The 20,591-nt window shown below is 38.7% G+C and overlaps 1 protein-coding gene across 2 annotated transcripts; it reads right to left on the minus strand.

Annotated features, from left to right (window-relative positions):
* Positions 1–1,537: 1,537 nt before the first annotated feature.
* LOC122639796 (MLO-like protein 13) lies at positions 1,538–18,961 on the minus strand. 2 transcript variants are annotated; one of them, XM_043832771.1, is made up of 13 exons: positions 18,884–18,961; positions 12,652–12,709; positions 11,509–11,705; positions 10,644–10,704; positions 10,459–10,562; positions 3,277–3,351; positions 3,094–3,182; positions 2,962–3,011; positions 2,823–2,863; positions 2,528–2,737; positions 2,380–2,447; positions 2,145–2,205; positions 1,538–2,029 (listed from the first exon to the last, which is right to left on the minus strand). In XM_043832771.1, the coding sequence occupies exons 3-13, from the start codon at positions 11,698–11,700 to the stop codon at positions 1,763–1,765; spliced, it is 1,218 nt and encodes a 405-aa protein (XP_043688706.1). In that variant the 5' UTR covers positions 11,701–11,705; positions 12,652–12,709; positions 18,884–18,961; the 3' UTR covers positions 1,538–1,762. The 2 variants fall into 2 exon arrangements, with proteins under 2 accessions (XP_043688706.1, XP_043688707.1); XM_043832772.1 differs by lacking the exons at positions 11,509–11,705; positions 12,652–12,709; positions 18,884–18,961 and adding an exon at positions 11,119–11,332.
* Positions 18,962–20,591: the final 1,630 nt, after the last annotated feature.

The raw sequence follows: 20,591 nt of genomic DNA on the forward strand, positions 1-20,591 counted from the left end.
AGGACTTCCTCTTTTGCCCATGCTCCAAAACAGGAGCCATCACCACTAAAATTGCTGCACACATTCTCCAAAACCAAACAATCCAACAATCTACCCCCCAGTGTACCTCTAAGCTTTGGAAAACCTTGTGGTCTCTGAAGATCCACCCTAAATTCAAACTCTTCTGCTGGAAAATTCTACTTAAGGGCATTGGTAATAGAGAAAATTTAAAAAAGATCTTTGCAATCACTGATTCTTGCGTCCTGTGTGGGAAGAGCATTGAAACCCTATGGCACCTCTTTTTGTCCTGTGACATTACAAAACATATTTGGTTGTCAGGTCCACTGGGTTTTCATACTGAATCTCGGTGCTGATTCCCTATGCCAGCTATGCTCATCACTTTTGTACCAACAACCATGGCCTACTTTCCAACCAAGGCAATTCATGTCCTTTTTTGCTATCACTGCTTATTTCATCTGGTCTGAAAGGAACCACTGCTGGTCCACCAATAGTAAACCCAATCCTTTGAAAATTATGCATAAGATTTGTACATGGACCAATGAGCTCCACCTCATCCCTCAACCACTTGAGGAACCACATGAGGAACCTAGTCCTAGGCCTCCACCCTCCTGTTTAAGTAAAATGGATCTACCCCAACTTATTCCTCCTAACTCTATCACAATTATATGTGATGGCAGCTTCTTGGAAACAACCAAAGAAGCAGGATGGGCAGCATTACTATTTCAGGATGGCTATTTTACTGGGGCTTATTCTAACCATGGTTGTACAGGAACTTCACAAGAGGCCGAGGCTCAAGGGGTGTTACTCGGGTTGCAGCAAGAAAAGCCATCTCCAAGCACAACTATAAACATCTGGACTGATTGCAGTGATATCATCAACTGGCTCACTCACACAAAAGAATGGCCATGGGAATTATTCTCGGTTTTGTGGGATATTAAGTTCTTTTTGAAGCAGGCATCCACTTTTTGTATTTCCAAAAAAGATAGATCTGATGTTTTTTTGGCTCATAATTTAGCTATTAAAGCCTGTTGTAGTTTTATGATTTTAACATAGTCTAAGTAAAGTAGTTTCTGATCCAAAAAAAAAAAAAAAAAAACCTGTAATATGTAAAGATACTCGGTTCAGTCCTGTAGCTTATAGGACTGCTATTCGTGCTAGATTAGATAGGCTATATATGGTTATCACTCGTGATGTGGACTCCATTTTGTTTAATCAACTTTGTTGGTTTTCCATTTGAAAAAAAAAACACATTCTTTAGCTTGCAGGTAGCACTTAAACAAAATCACGACAACTAATTCTTCAACAATATGAAACTTTTTTCCTATCTCTGTGCCTGTCTGGCACTAGTAACAGGTTAGGATAGTACGTTAACTATAAAAGACTGTTTGCTAGTACGAACTTTGTGCTGTACCAGTATCTGGGCGCACACATATTTGCAAGCAGCTAGTACCAATCTTAGTTATTTATCTGCTAGCAGCTATTGCTGTTTTGGTTATTCATCAACTCAACTGCACTTTTAAACTTTCTAGGAGTTCTCCGCCTGAAGCAAGAGTCCTTGCCTTTCTTTTAGCTGGTTTAATAGTTTTGTTATCTGTAGTTTGAAATCTTGGTAAACGATTTTGATACCTTCAATTGCCGCAATAATTTTTTTTGCTTCATTTTAAAGTTCAATCATGCCCATGGGACATTGTGCTTTTGTACATTGACTGAGCAATTGATGAAAGGAAAGCAGGTGGCTATTAGTGATGGATCGCTGAGATACTCAAGATAAATTTTGAGTTTGCTTTGAATTTGAATGTTCTGATGTTGTAATTATGTCGACGACAAACTCTGGGCCCTCAGCAGTTGAAGTTTCTCCGACTCTGTAATTGGCCATATCCTGCATTTGAATTGCATTGGACTGCTCGCCCTTTGTCTTTTGATGAGAAAACATATGATGTTTCTTTTTTCTCTTTCCTTGCTCACTCCACCTATGTAGTGTTGCTTCCGTATGCTCGTCAAATATGCCTTGCTTGAACATGCTACCCATCTTCATTCAAGCGTGTAAAGTATTAGGAATGAGAATGTCAAAACTTTTTCCTGTCATATTTCAGGGGTGAACGTATCCTCTCTTTCTCTCTCAAATTTTTATTTGTAAAGCTCACCTGGGTGACAATAGCATACAGAGGTAGGGTGCTGTAGCTGCAGAGCACTTGAACAACCACCCTGCACTAGAAATTGGTATATGTCAGTATGAGAATGGAAAGGGAGAGGACATGTTAATGCAGCTAATGGCATTATAGATATCAATTATATGAATATTGTATGGTGCCCTTCTGCTCTTGTATTCAGTTAGAAGAAAGATGCATTGGATACTGGAAATGTACGTTAAACCATTACCCTATGATAAGCCTAGGGATGATGTAGCCAACTTTTTCCATGATGCATGAATGAAATCCGTAGGAACACTGGAGACATCATTGAGAGTCAATTTAAAGTCAATACAAATTGGAGAAGTAAAATATGCATAGAAGAGCATGCTACTTACCCATATCCAGAAGAAGAATCCAATCTCAAATGAATTTTGAAATAAGATGAAGTGTATTAAGTAAAGAACAATGCCAGGGCGGCCAAACCAGAAATGTTTGTCAGATGGCTTCACTGGTGGTGCTGTGGGATCATCTGTTCTCCTCTCTTCAACATCTTCAGCTAATCGAGTAATGATGTGTTCTAACTTAGCACCCACAAGAAGTAAAAGCTGCGACTTCAGTTCATCAGTGATTCTGTGTTATCTCTCAAGGAACAAATACCATGATTCATGTCTTGGAATCGAATACACTTACAATCAAAGGTAAGAAGGATAACCAAAAATACGTGTGCCATCCTGCATTAGCAACCCACAAATGCAATGATTTAATATCTATTCCTGCCATTGGAGGTACAAAGCTGGAGGAGGAGGATTAGTGTAAATCTTCTGAATACCTTCAACATTCAGCAGTAGAAAGATCACAACAAACAGCCACAGATACCAGCTGCAGTTCATTATTACGGTTAGTCTTTTCCCCCCCCAAATTAGTATCCCCTAGTAAAGCATGCTCATCTTCTGAAGGATACCTTATACCAACAACTTTCTTAAAATCAATTTCAAGTGTCCGCATCAAGTACTTATGAAAATCAAAATCCTGGTTCGAACGGCAGTGGGTCTGAATTGAAGAGAAGGTATGTTATAGTCATGCATCAGCAGAAATCCAAAGAAAATTATTGGAAAAAATAAAAACTAATAGTCTAATATCTTACCATGATAAATCCTAGCCGCATTGCAGTGTAATCTGACTTGGTTACGGAGCCATAGAACTGCTTGAAGAATGACATCTGTGATCAAGCGTGAGGGAAATCAGAAATGTAATCATCAGATTCCATATCAGCCTTTACCATAGAAAATCTAGAGAAATGTCTTGAGCAAGCTGTGTAGTGAGTGGCCAAAAACAACATTTTGAAAGGAAAAAAAATTCAGCAATACCCATTAAGCAAACTATCATGATCAGTAACATGCACCCCAAAGTTAAACAGAGGTGATTTAGAGGTGGAAACAATGAGTGTGGTGTGTTATATTAGTATATCAAGCTCAAACTTTATACATGAGAGATTTGAAGTTTTACCCTTTAAACTTTAAAGTTGCTTTATTTACACCTGACTGTCTTTTCCCTACTTGAAAATTTAAGTTTTCCCTCTTTGTTTTTACTTGTTTCTTTCACTTGTTTGGGGTTATGTGTTTACTATCTTTTAGAGGATTAGTCCCACATTGGCTAGTAATGGAACATTTTCATAAGTAGGTAGCTTCTTTCAGGACTCTAGTCTTAAGGAGCAAAGTGGGTCTAATGGAGTTGGGACCTCACAGCACATTGATATGCATGATAAACTGATTATGTGGTTTGTTTTAGTTTTAACCTTATATTCATTAAGTTTCTAATTTCCATTAGTTGCTAAGTTTGTCTAGTTGTGATTCTTAAGTTTCTAATTTTGTAAGCTAGCCTACTTCATTAAATAGGCAGCCCCTTATTGTAATAGATAGAAAGAATTAATGAATGAAGTTTTGATGCATTCTTGCACTTGATTATGGGAGTAAAAACCCTGTTCAACAGCTGGGATAGCTGTGGGTGAGAGACCCAGGGCTGAGAAAGCCCATCCCCTACCCCCTTTATCTTCTTCTCCTTTCCCTACTTGATCAACACTGCCCTGCCTATCTTGTGACTGCTATAATCTGTTGATTAAGGACATCTTGAAGGCCTGAATTGAACCACAATCAAGTCCACATCTGTTGCTGCTGTTTCACACCAAAGGAAGACCCAAAACACCTTGTGGCTTTGCTGTTCCTGCTCTGCTTCTCCAGCAAACTTCAAGCTTGCATATCTCCATATTCTACCATCAGAATCTTCTGGGTTTTGGAGCAAAGGACACTCACACACCCTCCACTCTATCCAAGTTCCAGCTCCTACTGCTGGCAGGGTTGCTCTACAGTGCCTAAGTTTCTATTTGGTGCTACCTCCATGTCTCTCAACCAAACCATCAGAATTGATTGAGAGTTTCAACAGTGCTTCTCCTCACTACAAGCAGCACTCGACCTGAGCTTGGTTTCATTCTATTGGCTGGTTTGGTTTCTGCACACTCATCTTTACTTCCTAATATTGAAGACCTGCTGTGCGTGTGTTTCTAGCCATACGATTCTGCCCAGATTCAGGGACTTAATTAAGCTTCTCAAGATCAACACTCGATGGCTATTGCAGTCCTATTCTTGGCAATAAATTTTGAGTTCTAGTTTGTGTCCTAAATCTGATTTTGGCCCTGGTTTCTATCCTGGTGTTGAAGCTTATTGTTAGTTGACTGACCAACTTATTTGTGGGTTATTTGGGACTAGGTTAACCTTAATCTGGTCTTACATTCTACTTAGTCAGGGAGTTTCAAATTAAAGACCCGGGGAAGCGGCGGTATTTCCTTGGTATTGCAGAGGCCCAATCCGCTAGAGGTATATTTCTCTCTCAACGAAAATATACTCAAGATCTTTCAGATATTGGTATGCTAGGCTGCAAGCCTGCCGACACTCCTCTTGAGGCTAATTCCCATTTAAAAATTAAGGATAGTGATCCGGTTGATAAGGGCAGATACCAGCGGCTGGTTGGCTGTCTTATTTATTTGTCTCATACTAGGCCTGACATAGCCTGTGAGTTTGGTGAGTTAGTACATACATGACCCTTGCGTTTCTCATATGGAGGCGGTGTTTCAGATTCTACAGTACCTAAAGTCGGCTCCAAGAAAGGGTATCCTTTTTTCGCCTCATGATCACATGCTTGTAAAGGCCTTTACTGCTGCAGAATGGGCTGGTTCACCTGATGATAGGAGGTCCACATCTGGATACTGCACTTTTGTTGATGGAAAATCTTGTTACCTGGCGTAGCAAGAAGCAGGATGTGGATACCACTAAAATGTCACATCCCGGCCCGGTTAGTAAGGGCAAGTTGTGACCGGATGCCCACTGGCATCCAATCAATCCCCCAGGATCAATGAGTGCAGTACTCCTATTCACAGTTCATAAAACACAGTAAATCATCGCAGCGGAAGAGAATAAACAGTAATAATAACAACAATAATAAAGAGATCATGTGATAACTAAATCTTTATATGAACTAAACTTTGTGTTTAGCCCGGTCTAGTGCAGAGGCTGAGTTTCATGCTATGGCCCATGGTATTTGTGATTTGTTATAGCTTAAGGATCTTCTCCATGATTTGGGCTTGCTTGTTCGTGTTCCGATGATGTTATATTGTGACAACAAGTTTACGATCAGCATTGCACACAACCCAATTTAGCATGATTGCACCAAGCATGTTCAAATTGATCGCCACTTCATCAAGAAGAAGCTAGAGCAAGGAATTATTGCATTCCTTTTGGGAAGTCTAGTGAGCAGTTAGCAAATGTCCTTACTAAAGGTCTTAGTAGCAAGATGTTTCATCTGATTTTGTGCAAGTTGGGCATGTGTGAGATCTATACACCAACTTGAGGGGGGGGGGTATTGAAATATAGGGTGTAGGGGTAATTTGGTCGTTATGGTTGTTATATTGTAACCCTACCGTAACCCTAATTCTCTTCATTCTATTATAAATAAAGGAGCTAGTGTCAGTCTAGACACAAGTCACAATTTCCCAAATCCCAACATATATATATATTGGGGGTTGGGATTTGTCCTTGTCTATAATTTTGTTGGATGTTGTAGTCCGGCTTCTTTTGCTCCTCGTGGCATAGAAATTAAACTCTCTTCTGGACCTATCCAGAAAATAATAATAATAGCAATAACCCCTTGTGGGTATTACCGTTTTGCCCATTACCACAGAAGCTGATCTCGATGAGACTTGAGAACTTGAATCTGAAGTCGAGATGAAGTAAATGGTCCGATGGACCTAACCCTGGAAACAAATTTATTATTGCCCTAGAAAATATAAGGAACCAGCCCCATCTCCAAATGCAATATTTTCTAGAGACCAATAATTGTGATTTGGATTCAATCATGTCTAATATCAATTGGGACAGCATCTTCCATCTGAACCATTTAGGAGGAACTTATTGCAAGTGTGATACCAGAAATGCTGGTGATAAGATTTTATTTCCTTAGTATGTTGACAAAAGAAAACTTTGGTTTCTTTGACTCTCATTGTGCTGATCACTGAGGTAGCTACTATCGACCTCCTAAGGTAATTGCATAAACTTCTGTTAATTAATCATTGGTACACACAATGTATGTCAAAATAGTTTCTTTAAAATTGACATGAAAAGTTTGACACTGTCTTGGTGTCTAATGGTTATATGATTGAAAAACCAGTTGGATGTGTTTATAGTAAATTTAAATGGAAATCAAATAATCATATGCTTCCATATGGACAATATCCTCATCTGAGTATATCTTTAGAAATAATTGAAAAAATTAAAGATTGTTGTTTAGAAAACATTAGAAAACATGAAAGATTTGGGATATGTTAGGTACTGAAATAACTATAACCAAGAAGAAGATTGATGTTGAACTAATTACAATACATTGACATAATTCTTACAAATTATGGACCCTTTGCCTGTGGTATGCATTTGCGGAAACATAAGGATGACATTGTATCAGAAAATGGTTATGCACATGGCATTGGTAACAAATTATTTAGCAAACTACTCATCATCATGTCTCTTATACTAGGGGTTTAATAGATCAATTAAGACCTATAGGTAGAGCTAATGATGATCGGCTAGCCATTGCCAAAGTGCCAAAGCATCTCAAAGGGTACTACAATTCAAACTCGATCCAATTCAAATGAGATCAAATTCACATGCGGGTATATTTTTACCCTTGATAGTGGTGCAATATTGTTGAGATCTTCCAAGTTTATAGTTTTGACTCACTCCACTTTCGAGACTAACTTTGTGGCCTAGAAAAGGCAGGTGGTAGGGCCAAATGGATGAGATAGCCCATTGGTGGAGATTGGTGGATATTCCTTCCTGGTAAACCAGTCTCTTCTGTATATTTTATAATAACTTCATCATGACAGTTACAAGCTGCCATAGTGTGAGTGAAAATTAAGACATGCATCACAAAAACAAGCACACTGACCTAAGAATGTATTGTGGTAGGTAATTAAAATAAGGTCCTTTCTAAGGTTGGGGAGGGCCTTTTACCTCACTTGACTATGAATTGATGATGATTGCATTGAAGGAATTGGGGTTAAGATTAATGTTAAAATCAACATTGATGATAACTTATCTGCTAAATGGATACCCAAGCAAATTTTCTTTCATTTCCATGGTTTAGATAAAGTGGACTCTAAAATCTGATCTGGGCTGGTTCAGATGGTACCTTTAGTGGATTAGCTGATCTCGGTTCATCCTAATTGATCCTGGCTGATCCCAGCCATTTCCATCCTTAAAATCTTGATGTGGATTTGAATTTTTGAGCTCTTAATGAGTAAGAGGTGTTGGTGAACAATGATTCAAAATAGATCAATGCACTTATGCGGGTAGAGAGGTAGGCTGGTAGTTTTCGTTCCTATTACAATCATGAACTATAGGAGTGATGCATGGCTAAAATTGCATCACTTTGTTCAAATATTTATGAAGTTGAAGGGTTGTATAGGTTGTAGGGTCTTGCAGATTCACACAAAGGAGTTCTTTTTCATTGAAATTGTTCAATAGAGCCTTGACCTGCATTGTAAGTGTTGGTTCATAGTTCAGACAACGCCGATAGCATTGCATTTCACTCTCTTGGTTGATGGTTAAAAAAGAGAGCGTCCCAGTGCACGAGGCTCCCGCTACTGCGGGGTCTGGGAGGGGATGTATGCAGCCTTACCCCCTTCTTCGCAAGAGAGGCTGTTTCCAAGTTTCGAACCCACAACCAACAGGTTGCTCAGTGTTGATGGTTCCCTACTCAAATTTGAAATTTGAATCTTGTATCGGATTGTTCTGTTGGTTTTTTATTAGTTCATAGTTTTTTTTTTTAGGTTTCTTTGTTCTGAGCTGAACTATATTTTTTTCAGTACTTTGCTCTTTCTCTTCTATATGCTTAATGCTTATGCTTGATTTCATCTGTTTATTCATTTAATCCACAACCTCAGACGAGACAAAAGGACTTCTATATTGGATTGGAATACCCCTCCTTCCTTGCCGCCGCTAGACGGAGAGTAAGCTGATCTATGACCATCCTGGCTTGCATCGTCAAAAGGTAGCTTCTGCGCCCTTCCTGCTTGCTGAAATTGATGTGAATGATCGTGACAGCTCTTCAAATCCTATTCCATCTGATTATATATGTATATGAAACAAAGTTCTTCCTTTCTGTCTCTGTTTTCTTTTTGGAATCCAAGGATGAGCCTGCCAATCCTAACATCATTTATGAGGAGCCGGACGACGAAGCCTCCTCCTCAGATAAAGATGTCTCTGACGCCAGCAAGAACAAAATCTTCAGTTTTTCCCTCTTCCTCTCTCCCTATCCCATATAGGTACAGCGTTTGGACCAATAGAAAACCCTTTCTTATGTATGAATCAATATTATTACATTCCAATCCTGATACCTCCCAAGGAAGGAATTCTAAGAGGAAAAGGCAGGAAACTGGCTCAATTTCAAGTGAGTAAATTCGACAAAATTCGTAGAGGAATCCTAAAATTCTGTCTGATTTCTGGATTTGGAAAAGTGTGGATTTTCAAGAATGGGAATCTTATGATATGTTGGGAATCTTTTATGATAATCATCCACGACTGAAATGAATGTTGATGCCTAGAAATTATAAAATTCGTCAAAATAAAATAAAGAAGCGTCGTGCCACAATGGTAAGCACTGTTCTCACCTTAATAAGTGTTTTTGAGTCTCCCCTGCTTCAAAATTTTATTGAAAGCATTAAAGTATCACTCAGTGGTCCACTGGTTTATTGATCAGATCAGTGGATAGAAATCATTCACTTGAAAAGGTCAATTATCCTTAAAAACACTGCCTAATCTTAAGACGCTGCTAGGGGCTTCAATATGTTTATCTTCTCTGTTTTCTGTAAATCAGAGACAAATATTGAGCTTCATGTAATGAGATCTCTTCATTCTTTTTATGTTCTTTATTTTGACAGTCCTAAGGTATCACCGGGGGGGGCTATAGTGATTGCACACTTTGGTTGTTGGATCCTGAGTATGTATACTGCTACTGCTAGCTGTTAATTTCATCCTTGTTTCAATCATGTTATTTGTTGCATCACTCAATGTCCTTTGTTTTACAACAATATGCTAGCATGTGTACAGGAACAGTCAAGGGATACCAGTGGAGCCAAGAAGTTGAAAAAGCTATTAGTATTATCAGAATAAATAAATATTTTATTTTCTTGGGAGAAGAGAATTCATTGAAGTTTTTGAAAAACAATAATAAGGTACAGGGTTCAGGTAAAATCTACTGGGAAATAGAAGAAGGGTGAGGGAAAAGGGAGGAGAAGTGAGTTCTGACACTTTTAGATTGAGGGAAACAATAATAAGGTACAGGGTTCAGGTAAAATCTACTGGGAAATAGAAGGGTGAGGGAAAAGGGAGGAGAAGTGAGTTCTGAAACTTTTAGATTGAGGGGTTGAGAGTGAAAACTCACCGTCTAAGAAGGAAGGTAAAAGTAGCCCCACAAAATGAGAATTTCAGGGAAAATTAGATGTCTCAATTGACTCATGCCAAGACTTCAAAAAATGTGTTTGGGGAGCAGAAAACTGATTACAACTTGTATTCAATGCCTTTTTTTTTTCAATTTCACTTCTCCTTTGAAAGGATCAGAGTTATCTAATACAGATTTTGGTTTATGACAAACAGATACATGAGCATTGTTAACTAGGTGCTTGACATGATGCTAATGCCAGATTTGCATAGACTTTGTTGATTGCAAAAAGTTCAGCAACTGCAGAAATGTTAAACAATGCAGATGGGTGTACAAAACTTACCATCCAGCTGACAACAGCTGACTTTCTCCAAAATCCTATGGCGCGCTGCTTGACAAAGTCAAGAGTATGGTGAGCATGTCCAGTGTTCAACGACGTTGTGGGAACTGCACATAGATTTATCTCCTGTTAACTTATAAAAACTAAATTTAGTCCGTGATTGCTACTGAAATATATGTACCCATTACCCTTTCTTTGCTTCCCAGTCTCAAGCCTAATTGAATCCTCCCAGTGCTTCCATTGGCGTATCTACATAGTATACACAGATTATTTTTTTGTTAAGATGCGTGCAACTATGATGATCTTTCCAGTTTACTGGTGAAGAAGTATATGCGAGAAAACCCATATCTAGATGTGAACAATATTTAACAATGATAGATACATATAAAAGTTCATAAAATGGCTTCCGTGAATTGGCGTCCAATCCACAATTTTCTCTCATTTAATTTGAACAAACATGCAGTAAAAAATGAATCTTTACAGGTTTTATGAAGGTCAAGAAAAACGTGAAGAAATGATAATGAGCTCAGCAAATCTCAAATGATCTATTTTAAGTGATGGCCGAAGGATTTCTGAGGTTTTGCAGCAAGTAGAAGACTAATTACTTCAAGCTTTGTTTAAAATCAGACCGGACATTAGAATTTTGTGTGGTATTGAAGTTACCTTTAGCCCTCCAAGAACCATAGTAGTGGCACAAAATACTACATGGACAACTGCCAATACAAAGATGAAAATATGCAGTTGATGTAATGCTTCGAGCGATAATAATGGAACTTTTCCCTGAGACAATCAGAATGAGACAAAATGCAAGAAATTAGAATTCTCAACTACCCCCGATTGTTGGTTCAAAGTAATCTTGATTTGCTTAACAGTATCCAAATATGGAAGAAACTGGATAGAAAGTATAAATAAGAAAATATTACTCAGCTCCCCTCAGCCACTTCTGTTTTGCCACTTAAATTTCTGTGGCACGCATTGCTAGATGATTGATCAATGATTTTGATGTGTTTTCCACCAAGTTGAAGATGGAGAGATGGATGGATGGATGGATACCTTTGGACACTGTACAGAACTAGTAGCCTCGCCTAAAAGCCTCCTCCCCTTCGGCTTGATCCCAAGAGAAAAAGGATGATGAGGATCCTCCTTGCATGGAAGCATGTTAGTTGCAAGATTTCTTGAGATACATATGTGGCTGATCAGACCTTGAAAAACTGTTAATAGCAGGGAAATGAACCCCAGAAGCATCAACTCTGCAATCAGACATTGCGGCGTCCTCTATTACATTAATGAAGGAATTGAAGCTTATAATTTGGAAACCCAGACGTCTCAACTCGCAAAGTCGATCGCGATTCGCGAGTGGAATTAGTTACAGACAGAAAAGGGAAAAAAAAAAAAATGCTTTATTTCTAGCATCCATGGAACTGATTCCTTAGGCTCTGTTTGGTTTTTACGGAAATTAAAGGGAAATAATGGAAGTGAAAATTTTCAAATTTAAGGGGAAAAAAAAACTTTTATTTTCATTATGCAACATGATTGTTTCTTATCAGATGTACTAATGATATTTTTTAGATATAAATTTTATAATATTTTCAGACTCTTGAATACAAAATAAAATTTTATAATCAAATTAGATTATCACGAAGATGCACAACAGTCAAATTTTTTCAATTACGTAAAAGGTTTTCTTAACAAGCGTCAAAGGGGGAAACATCAACGTTGAATGATGAAATGATACGATTTCATAAATAAAGGGATGGAGAAGTCATTTTACGTAATAAGGAGGAGAGAGAGAGAGAGAGAATAATAGCAACCTTTTCTCTTAAAATTGATGGGAAAAGGGTTTTTGAGCTGCTGGGTACTAACACCCACAATGTCTATCTCTCTCCTCCTCATTTGGAATGATTTCGTTGCCTTCTGAAATATAATGCCATTTTTTTGCACATCAACAGAGCACTCCCATATATCGCTTGCTTAAAGAACCCTCAATGTTTATTATAGCTTAAAGATTACTATAGGCTAAGTCAGCTGGACTGTAGGGTAAGCTGCAGCAACAATATCACCTACTCCAAAAATAGTTTTTCTTGAAAACAATACAATATTTTGAAAAACAGTTGATATAGAAGAACCTTCATAGGCTCACAAGGCTACGTTTGAAAGCCAAGAGAAAAAAAAAAAAGTTATGACTTCAGTTCAAACCTTCTTTTAGCTTTTCTACGGCCTCAAATAGCGCATCCTGTCGTTTACGTTTCAAGCACTGAAAGCGGAGCCAGCAGGGACGAATCGCACCATTAAGAGAAAATTATTGGTCAGTTAACTCAAAACCTCAGGCAGTACCCCAAACAGAGAGGAAAATATACTATAGATGACAAAAGTAAAGATAAATTTCCTTGCAAGAGGAAATTATTGATCAATATTCTGCTGCCATCAAGGGGGTTAAACAGGGCTTTGCCAATTTTAATTCTAGTATATATATATATATATATATATTTGGATTTTTCTTATTCACACCCTTCAAGGTATCAAATAATTTATACTTTTTTTTCTTCTTTTTTTGTCATTTTAATATTACACATAAAAGCACATACTAAGCATTATTAACATTGGATTTCCACCTTTTATGTCGGGTGGGGCAATCATTTCGGAGGGGAGCGTGGCTCCTGCGTCTAGACGCAAAAGAGGGCATAATGATTGCCCGTCCCCCATGAAAGACAATTACTCGCCCTGTTAATGCTTCCGCGCATGCTCCCATTCCCCCCCGGCACATACGTAGGTGGGGATGTAAATGGGTACTCGAAAATCCGAAAGTGATTGGCATCCCTATTCGTTTAGGGGTATTCAAAAAAATCAGGAAAAAAATATATGATCCGAATAAATATCCAACTAATGATTTAGAAGGTTTTTGAAGATTCAACAAGGTCTAAAGAATGAGGAAATGAGACTAAAACATGGATTGAGAGTGAATCGTATCCGTTTGGGGAGGAAGGTCTGGGTTATACAATCAGAGATGTAAACAGATAGTCGAAAATCCAAATTCAATTGGCATCTGTTTAAGAATATCCATAGCTAGGCAGGGAATATCCAGATCCGATCTGATCCGTTTACATCCCCACATGCAGGGGCCACCATCCCCACTGAGAACTATTCCCCTATATATTTATAGATTTATTATGGGAAAGAGAACACCACTTGATTGTGCAGGGCATGCCACCCTTGCGCCCAATCATAGGGGCACGCAAAACAACCGCCACACTCCTGGTCATTGTCCATCTTTCCAAGGGGTGCGGCAGTCATTATGCACGCCCCTGTGTCTAGACGCAGGGGTGGCGTGCGTTGTAGAACCGGGTGGCGTTCTCTCTCCCATTATTATATACACACATATGATGAGCCTGTTGGGGTAACCCGAGCATCGGGCTGGGGACTTTAAACCTTGGACAGGGCATGAGCTTGTAAAGCCCGAGCCTAGCTTGGCTCAGTTGCAATCCTAGGCATCACAAGTGAAAAATTCAATTCTTACCTTCACCCCAAACCCAGCCCCACCCCTTGGTGAAAGTGGGATGCAATCCGCAAACATAACAGCAACAAGCCTAGAAAGAAAAGTAACAACTTCCCCTGAGGAGGATGTGGTGCGGGCATAGTTTGCTAAGTCGTAGGGTAGTGAAGTAGTAGTTCTATCTACTTTTAAAATATAGACTGAATTAAAAAATTTAAGAAGAGACATGATGTCAAAAACTGTTCCAAAAATCTCCCAATGCCATGGTTGCTGGTGTTGGAGGTAAGAAAAAATCTTGTTATAACCGAAGTTTGTGAAAATATGTCATAAACATACTTTTTTAGTATTAACACATTTTTTACAATACATATAACACTTAAAAAAGTGTATCTATTCAACCAAAAAAAAAATGCATGTCTAACCACTACGGAGCTTAGAGGAAATTATCATCCCATTAGGCCTACAAGGGAGGCCAACTTTGACTGCTATTCCAAACAAGTCCCGTGACAATATAATTCGTTAATAACCCCTTTGAACCCGACCTGTTCTTGTACAGAAAAAATGCTTTGGCCTTCCCTCAGCCCCTTACCAAAATCCTTTTTTTTTTTTGGTTTCCCCAAATAACACCTAAAGGGTCCAGACAACAAATATGTTCTCGCCTGTAGCTCGACATCACCCAAACATAGAGGGCAAATAGAAAGACGTCCAAGAATGATAAGAAAAGAGAGTAGCCTTTCCCTCCAAGTCTCGAAAAGGAGGAGGAGTTCTCTCTTAAAAAAAAAACACAACAGAACAAAAAAACTCTCAAATATAGAGTGGTGAGAGTTCCATCCTCAAAAGATGAAAACGAGGATAAGTAAAAAGAAGTTGAGCGCAGAGCTAATAGAACTCTGGCTAGACCTTAAGTGGCACATTTAGCTTCTGAAGACTTCAACTGTGTTGTAATGTGGCTTTTGATGTGTGACAAAAGGCCCATTGACATAAATACTGCATTAAATAATTTTCAATTTTTCGATAATATTTTTTTTCCTACATTAATATTACATTAAATAGCTTTTGTGAATAAGACAAATGACAATTAAAAGAAGGTTACAACTTCTTAGTGTACCATTTTTTTTGGTTAGTTCTTAGTTTACTAGTTTGGTGACAACAAATTGCACTCTTATTTGAAAGGTTTAGCTACTTTGCCACTTAATTTGCCATGTGGATGGATGATATAACTAATTTGACTACTAAATATTTGATGAAATGATGATATTGAAGGATCATAGTCAAATTTCAATTCTAAATTCAACCATATACCTTTTCATGTATGTTAGAAACTGAGATAAAAAACGTAGAGGATGATGAGACTGGCTGAGTCGAACGAGCACGTTATGTCCTTAAGACAATATTTGCAATCTTATTACTATACTAGGTTATAGCAAATCTGCCTCCCAAGATAAATCATGTTTGACTGATTACTGATTTACAGAGATAGTAATCATTTGAAACTATGAGAGAATGATTTTTTGTTACTGTCAAATGGCTGAATTCGTTGGCTATATATGGGCTGGCATATGGCTGTTCGGATGGGTTACAACTATTGTGCTTGGGCTACATCATTTGGCTCAATGTTTACTCCAAAGGTTGCACCCTTGGATAAGACACCGAACCAATGGTCAGATCCAAAACATCGCATTGGTACACCGATCCAACGATCCAGAAAAGGTTAATGAACTCTTGGGCTGCTTTTGACAAGCATTCTTGGAATGTTTTCTAGGTTAATTTTGCTTTCTAAGATGATAAAATAAACTATTTAACAAATAATATAAAAAAGGAAGAAAGAATGTATGCTACTTGGTCGCATGCGGTGCGTGGCCCTTGTGGCCAAACATAGGTTTGTGCCAAATGACTGCTGCAACCCATGAAAAGGTGAAAATCCGTAAAGGCACAATGTTCATTTTACATGATCCTATGTTTAGCGTAGGAGCCACGCACCGCATGCCACCAGATAGCATTCTCTTTCCATAAAAAATAACAAATAGTAGAGAAGATGAAAGAGTGAGCAAAGAAATGGACGGTGATCTGATAGCGTAGCAAAGAATGGCTAGGCATGCATGTGAAATGGTATCACTGGTGGTTTTTGGCTTTTTGCAACTCTAATACGTACGACTATACTAATTCTGACATTTTTGTAGAGACGTCGATCGGCATATATATGGAGGGGATGGAGATGTAAACGGATCGAATTCGGTTGGATAGTGGCATTATCATATTCGTATCCGTTTATATTCGGACGGATTCAGATAATATCCTATCGGTTTTCGGACGGATTCGGATAGTTTCCGGATAGTATTTTTTGAATACGGATTTCCTAAATGGATATGAACGCGGATCGAATACAAATTTTCGACTATCGTTGACATCTTCACCGTTTTTATGATGAGGGTTAGGGTTGAGACTTGAGAGTTCAACAACTACCCTTTCTTCTATTTTTCTTAGTCTTTGATTTTCTCACATAGATATGTGATTCCATGTATCACATTGTATAAGCAATATATATAAACCAATAGAAATATAGAAAAAGAATCACATTATCTTACATTATAAAATTATAAAAATAAGATAACAAAATCCAATAAGGTAACTTAAAAGGATAGACGGACACAAAGATATATTTTAGATATTTTATTATCGTCGGATTGCTAAATGAATCGGATAATAATCGGTCAGATATGGGGATTATCATATTCGTATCCGATTAGTTTCGGACGGATTCGGATTCTCCTAAATGGATACAAACACGGATTGAATATGGATTTTCGAATATCCATTTACATCTCTAGGAGGGGAAAGTTTGGTTCACCCTTAATCCTGTCGCCCATCGTCCCCGGCCATGTGAGGACCTGATCCGAACTTTAATCTAACCGCCTCAATACCTGCCCAAACCACCCCTCTCCTTTTTTATTTTTTTGGTAAGATAGGATCTATTCATTATAGAATGTGTAGGTAACATGGCTGTAGAATTAATTACAAAGATCTAACAGCCATGTAGTGGAATTTGGCAGCGACTGGGCCTTTCGAGCGGCAACAGAGTTGGATTCTCTAGTAATATGAAGGAACTGACAAAATAAGAAGTAAGATGAGAGACGCAAGCTATCACCCAACCCCTATTGAATTTGAGAATAAATCATCTGCACGTGCAGGTGAACGTACATGTGAGAAGTAACCACTTGTCTTTTTTATTTTCATAAGTACCCCTCTTTCCCTTGTAAATGGCAAAAATGGGGGACTATTGAATTCTAGCTTAACCGATTAATGTTTATGTGGATTGGTTACCTAACTGTTTTATTATATGGGAGTCGAGTTCCTCTGCACGTACAAGTTCCTCTGCACGTACAAGTTCAATACGTGCAGAGGGTTTCTGATCACTAAATAGGAGGAGAGTGCCTTATGACAAAAATGTGAAACAAGAGAGTTGATCCCTTGACTTCGTGAAGGCATGCACTTTATGGCAAGCCACCAACCAACTGAGCAAGCAACCGTTCACCAGAGGGTGCATGATGAAAGTAGAGGGAAAGTGATCGATAGTGTGGGTCTCCCACTCTCTTTTGAAATCCATCGATCCCTCCTCCGGGCACATCGACTTGGTGTGGAAGTTGCTAAGAGCAGGAAGTATGCTGAAAAAGATAACTCCGGATCATGTCCATGAAACCTTATTACCTGCCACGTGGTATACTCCCATTTATTAAACCCGCCTCACAAGGAGTCCGTCCTTTCTTCTTTCTCTCATTTACCCACACTTCTATTCTTTAAAACAACAAATTTTTATTCAACATCCATTATTTGAATTTTTTTTATTTTTGTTGCTAAGAAAATTTAAAATCAATATCTATATGGTGCTACAACAAATAGGATAACGCCATGTAACTAAAAATACTAATAAAGATTCAAAAATATAAATTAGTAAAAATCAATATCAGACAATTATCGTTTCCAACCAATACTAATACAAATCGCCTGTTCCGACGATCTAATACTAATACCATGTCCCATCCCATATACTGTGTCCCGCCTCAACCTCCCTTATGCAAACCTACCCCTTCCCGCTCTATTATTGTGCTACAACAAGTAGGATAACGCCATGTGGTACACAGTAATATACCAATAAAGAATAAAAAAAATAAAATACTAGTAAAAATTCGATATCATCCCTAATCAATACCGATACAGATCATCGTACGATTCGGAAGATCCGACACCAATATTGTGCCCCGCCTCAACCTCTCATTTGCAAACCCATTCCCTCCTCCATTTCTTCCCCACAACAGTGTCCCTATAAATTTACGTGTTACTTTGCTCGCATAAGGCATTCGGCCTCACAATTTTACCATACACAAGCAAACGAGCATGCAAATTTATGAGGGTAGGAATTAAAACAATTCAAATAATAAATACTATTAAATTGCAATGGGATTTAATTAAAATAATTAAAACAATTCAATTAATAGAAATTAAAAAAATAAAATAAAAAGTGAGATTAAATAATAAATGAGAGAGACGAAAGGACAAACACCTTGTTAGTGGAATATCACAGGTAGACAATAAGGGTACATGGACAGCAACTCATGTACTCGAAAAAGATACCATTGGGGGTGGATATTAAGTTATTAACTAATAAAGAGGCGGGCAGATGTTTTTTGTGCTGCAGCGCAATCTACGCTCCAACAAATGAGAATGTCATTGAAAGGGGTTGGGCGATCATTAGCCCACCCCCATGTGTTTGGGCGCAACCTGTGTCCCCGGCACAGAGAACACTTGCCTAAAGAGGCGACGCAACCACAAAGATAAGTAGTCAGTAATCCTAAATCATGCGATGGGGAATTTTATGTTTTTTTTGGGGGTGGGGGGGAGATGTTAGGAATGAATGCAGGAAGGATGTGATGCATTTGGTACCTTTCCGAGTCGGTGGAGTAGGCGCTCAGCGCAAAGAGAGATGAGAACGATGACTGTGCATACTGCAGCCACCACCCACGTCGGAGTATACTCTAAAGACTTTGCCTCTATTACTTCTTGTCCAGCAGCAGCAGCTGCTATAGATGCGGCGGCCATATTTTACTTGATCGAGTTGGTAAATTAATACCCCAACAACAAGAGCGGTCGCAGACTCGCAGTCCATATACTTGATTGAGATGCATGTATAGAAAAGGGAGCCGGGATGGGAGAGAAAGGGATCGCGAATATTGAAGAAGACTTGTAACATCAGTATTGAAAAAAGGATATACGGCCTCCCAATTTAAGAATCGAATGGAATAAATGGGGGAGAGGAGCAAGTAAGGAAGGCATCATCTTTTTTTCCTAGCAAGTAATCTATCTAAATAGAGAAGTGTAAGAGAGATGTCTGAAATCACGCCGCACATGGCACTGCGCAGTGCGCACTGCCTTGCATGATTTAGGTGCTGCCTTAATTTTGCGTTCATTTCTCTTTACTTCCAACGAGACAGAACCCTTCAAATCATTTTGGCCAAAAGGTCGCTCAAGTGCTGTCATTATAAATTAATGTTAACAGTGCTCCATCAATCTGAACCGTTGAACTGCTATCATCTAATCTGGAACGTTCATTTTATTAAACCACATTACCTTTTCTTCACCCACCTAGCTGGTGAATCTTTCATCTCTTTCAAACACGATCCCCAAAATCTGATCCATCATACACGATCCCCCAAAACCCTTTCCCTTCCTCTGCTTCACCAAGCATTCATCTTCTTGTACCCTTTCTTTGCTTCACCAATCTAAAAACCCTAATGGCATTGGATTTGCAGGAGGTGTTTCCGTTGTGAGCAAGGATCTGCAGTGCGACGAGCCACTCCTCTGTCGGAGTACCCATCGGAGAGATCCTGCTGTGAACCTCTCTCGCCTCGGAGAAAAGGGATCTGCAATCGACTCCCATCTTCTTATTCCTCTCGTCTTCTTCATCTCACATTCAAGCTTCGTTCTCTGCAAATCGTGAAAAGGGTCTGCTTCCTCTCGCCTCCGAACCGTGAATTTCAAGCATCCTTCTCTGCAAATCATCTTGCCCTTGTCGTTCAAGCAATTTGGGACTCATGTTAATTGGATCTTATTCTCTGCTTCTGCAACATTCATTCATTAATCAAAAACATGTTTTTAATATGGTTTATATAACATGCGGTTTTTGAAACCAGACCACGGCGACAGCCCATGTTGGTGTTTCTTCGAGGGTGCGACCACTGCTACTACCTCTGGCCATCCTCTATCACTCACTACTCCCTTAATTAGCTGTTAATCCCCTTGCTAGAAAATATTAGATTAAAATTAAAGCAACAAATAAGGATTGGAGAGGCGATGAAGAAATGAAGTTGAATCCTTGAACTAGGGTTTATACCACCATTTTATGCAAGGGAGGGAGAGAGAGGGAAAGAAGAGTTGTTGAATATAAATTAAGATGAAGGAAGGAAGCGTTGATTTGATTGACTTCTGACAAAGTGGTGGTGGTGACTGGTGAACATTGAGCAAAGCCGTGTAAGGGTGAGTGTCCTGGACTGGAGTTGGGATCCTTTCGTAACATTACAGTTATCATTTACAGTATTTTTAATTAATTTATTGTTCATTAGTGGAAGAAGCTCAGTTGCCGAGATCCTTGAAC

This window comes from Telopea speciosissima, chromosome 9 (assembly GCF_018873765.1).
Source record: "Telopea speciosissima isolate NSW1024214 ecotype Mountain lineage chromosome 9, Tspe_v1, whole genome shotgun sequence".
Taxonomy (NCBI): domain Eukaryota; kingdom Viridiplantae; phylum Streptophyta; class Magnoliopsida; order Proteales; family Proteaceae; genus Telopea; species Telopea speciosissima.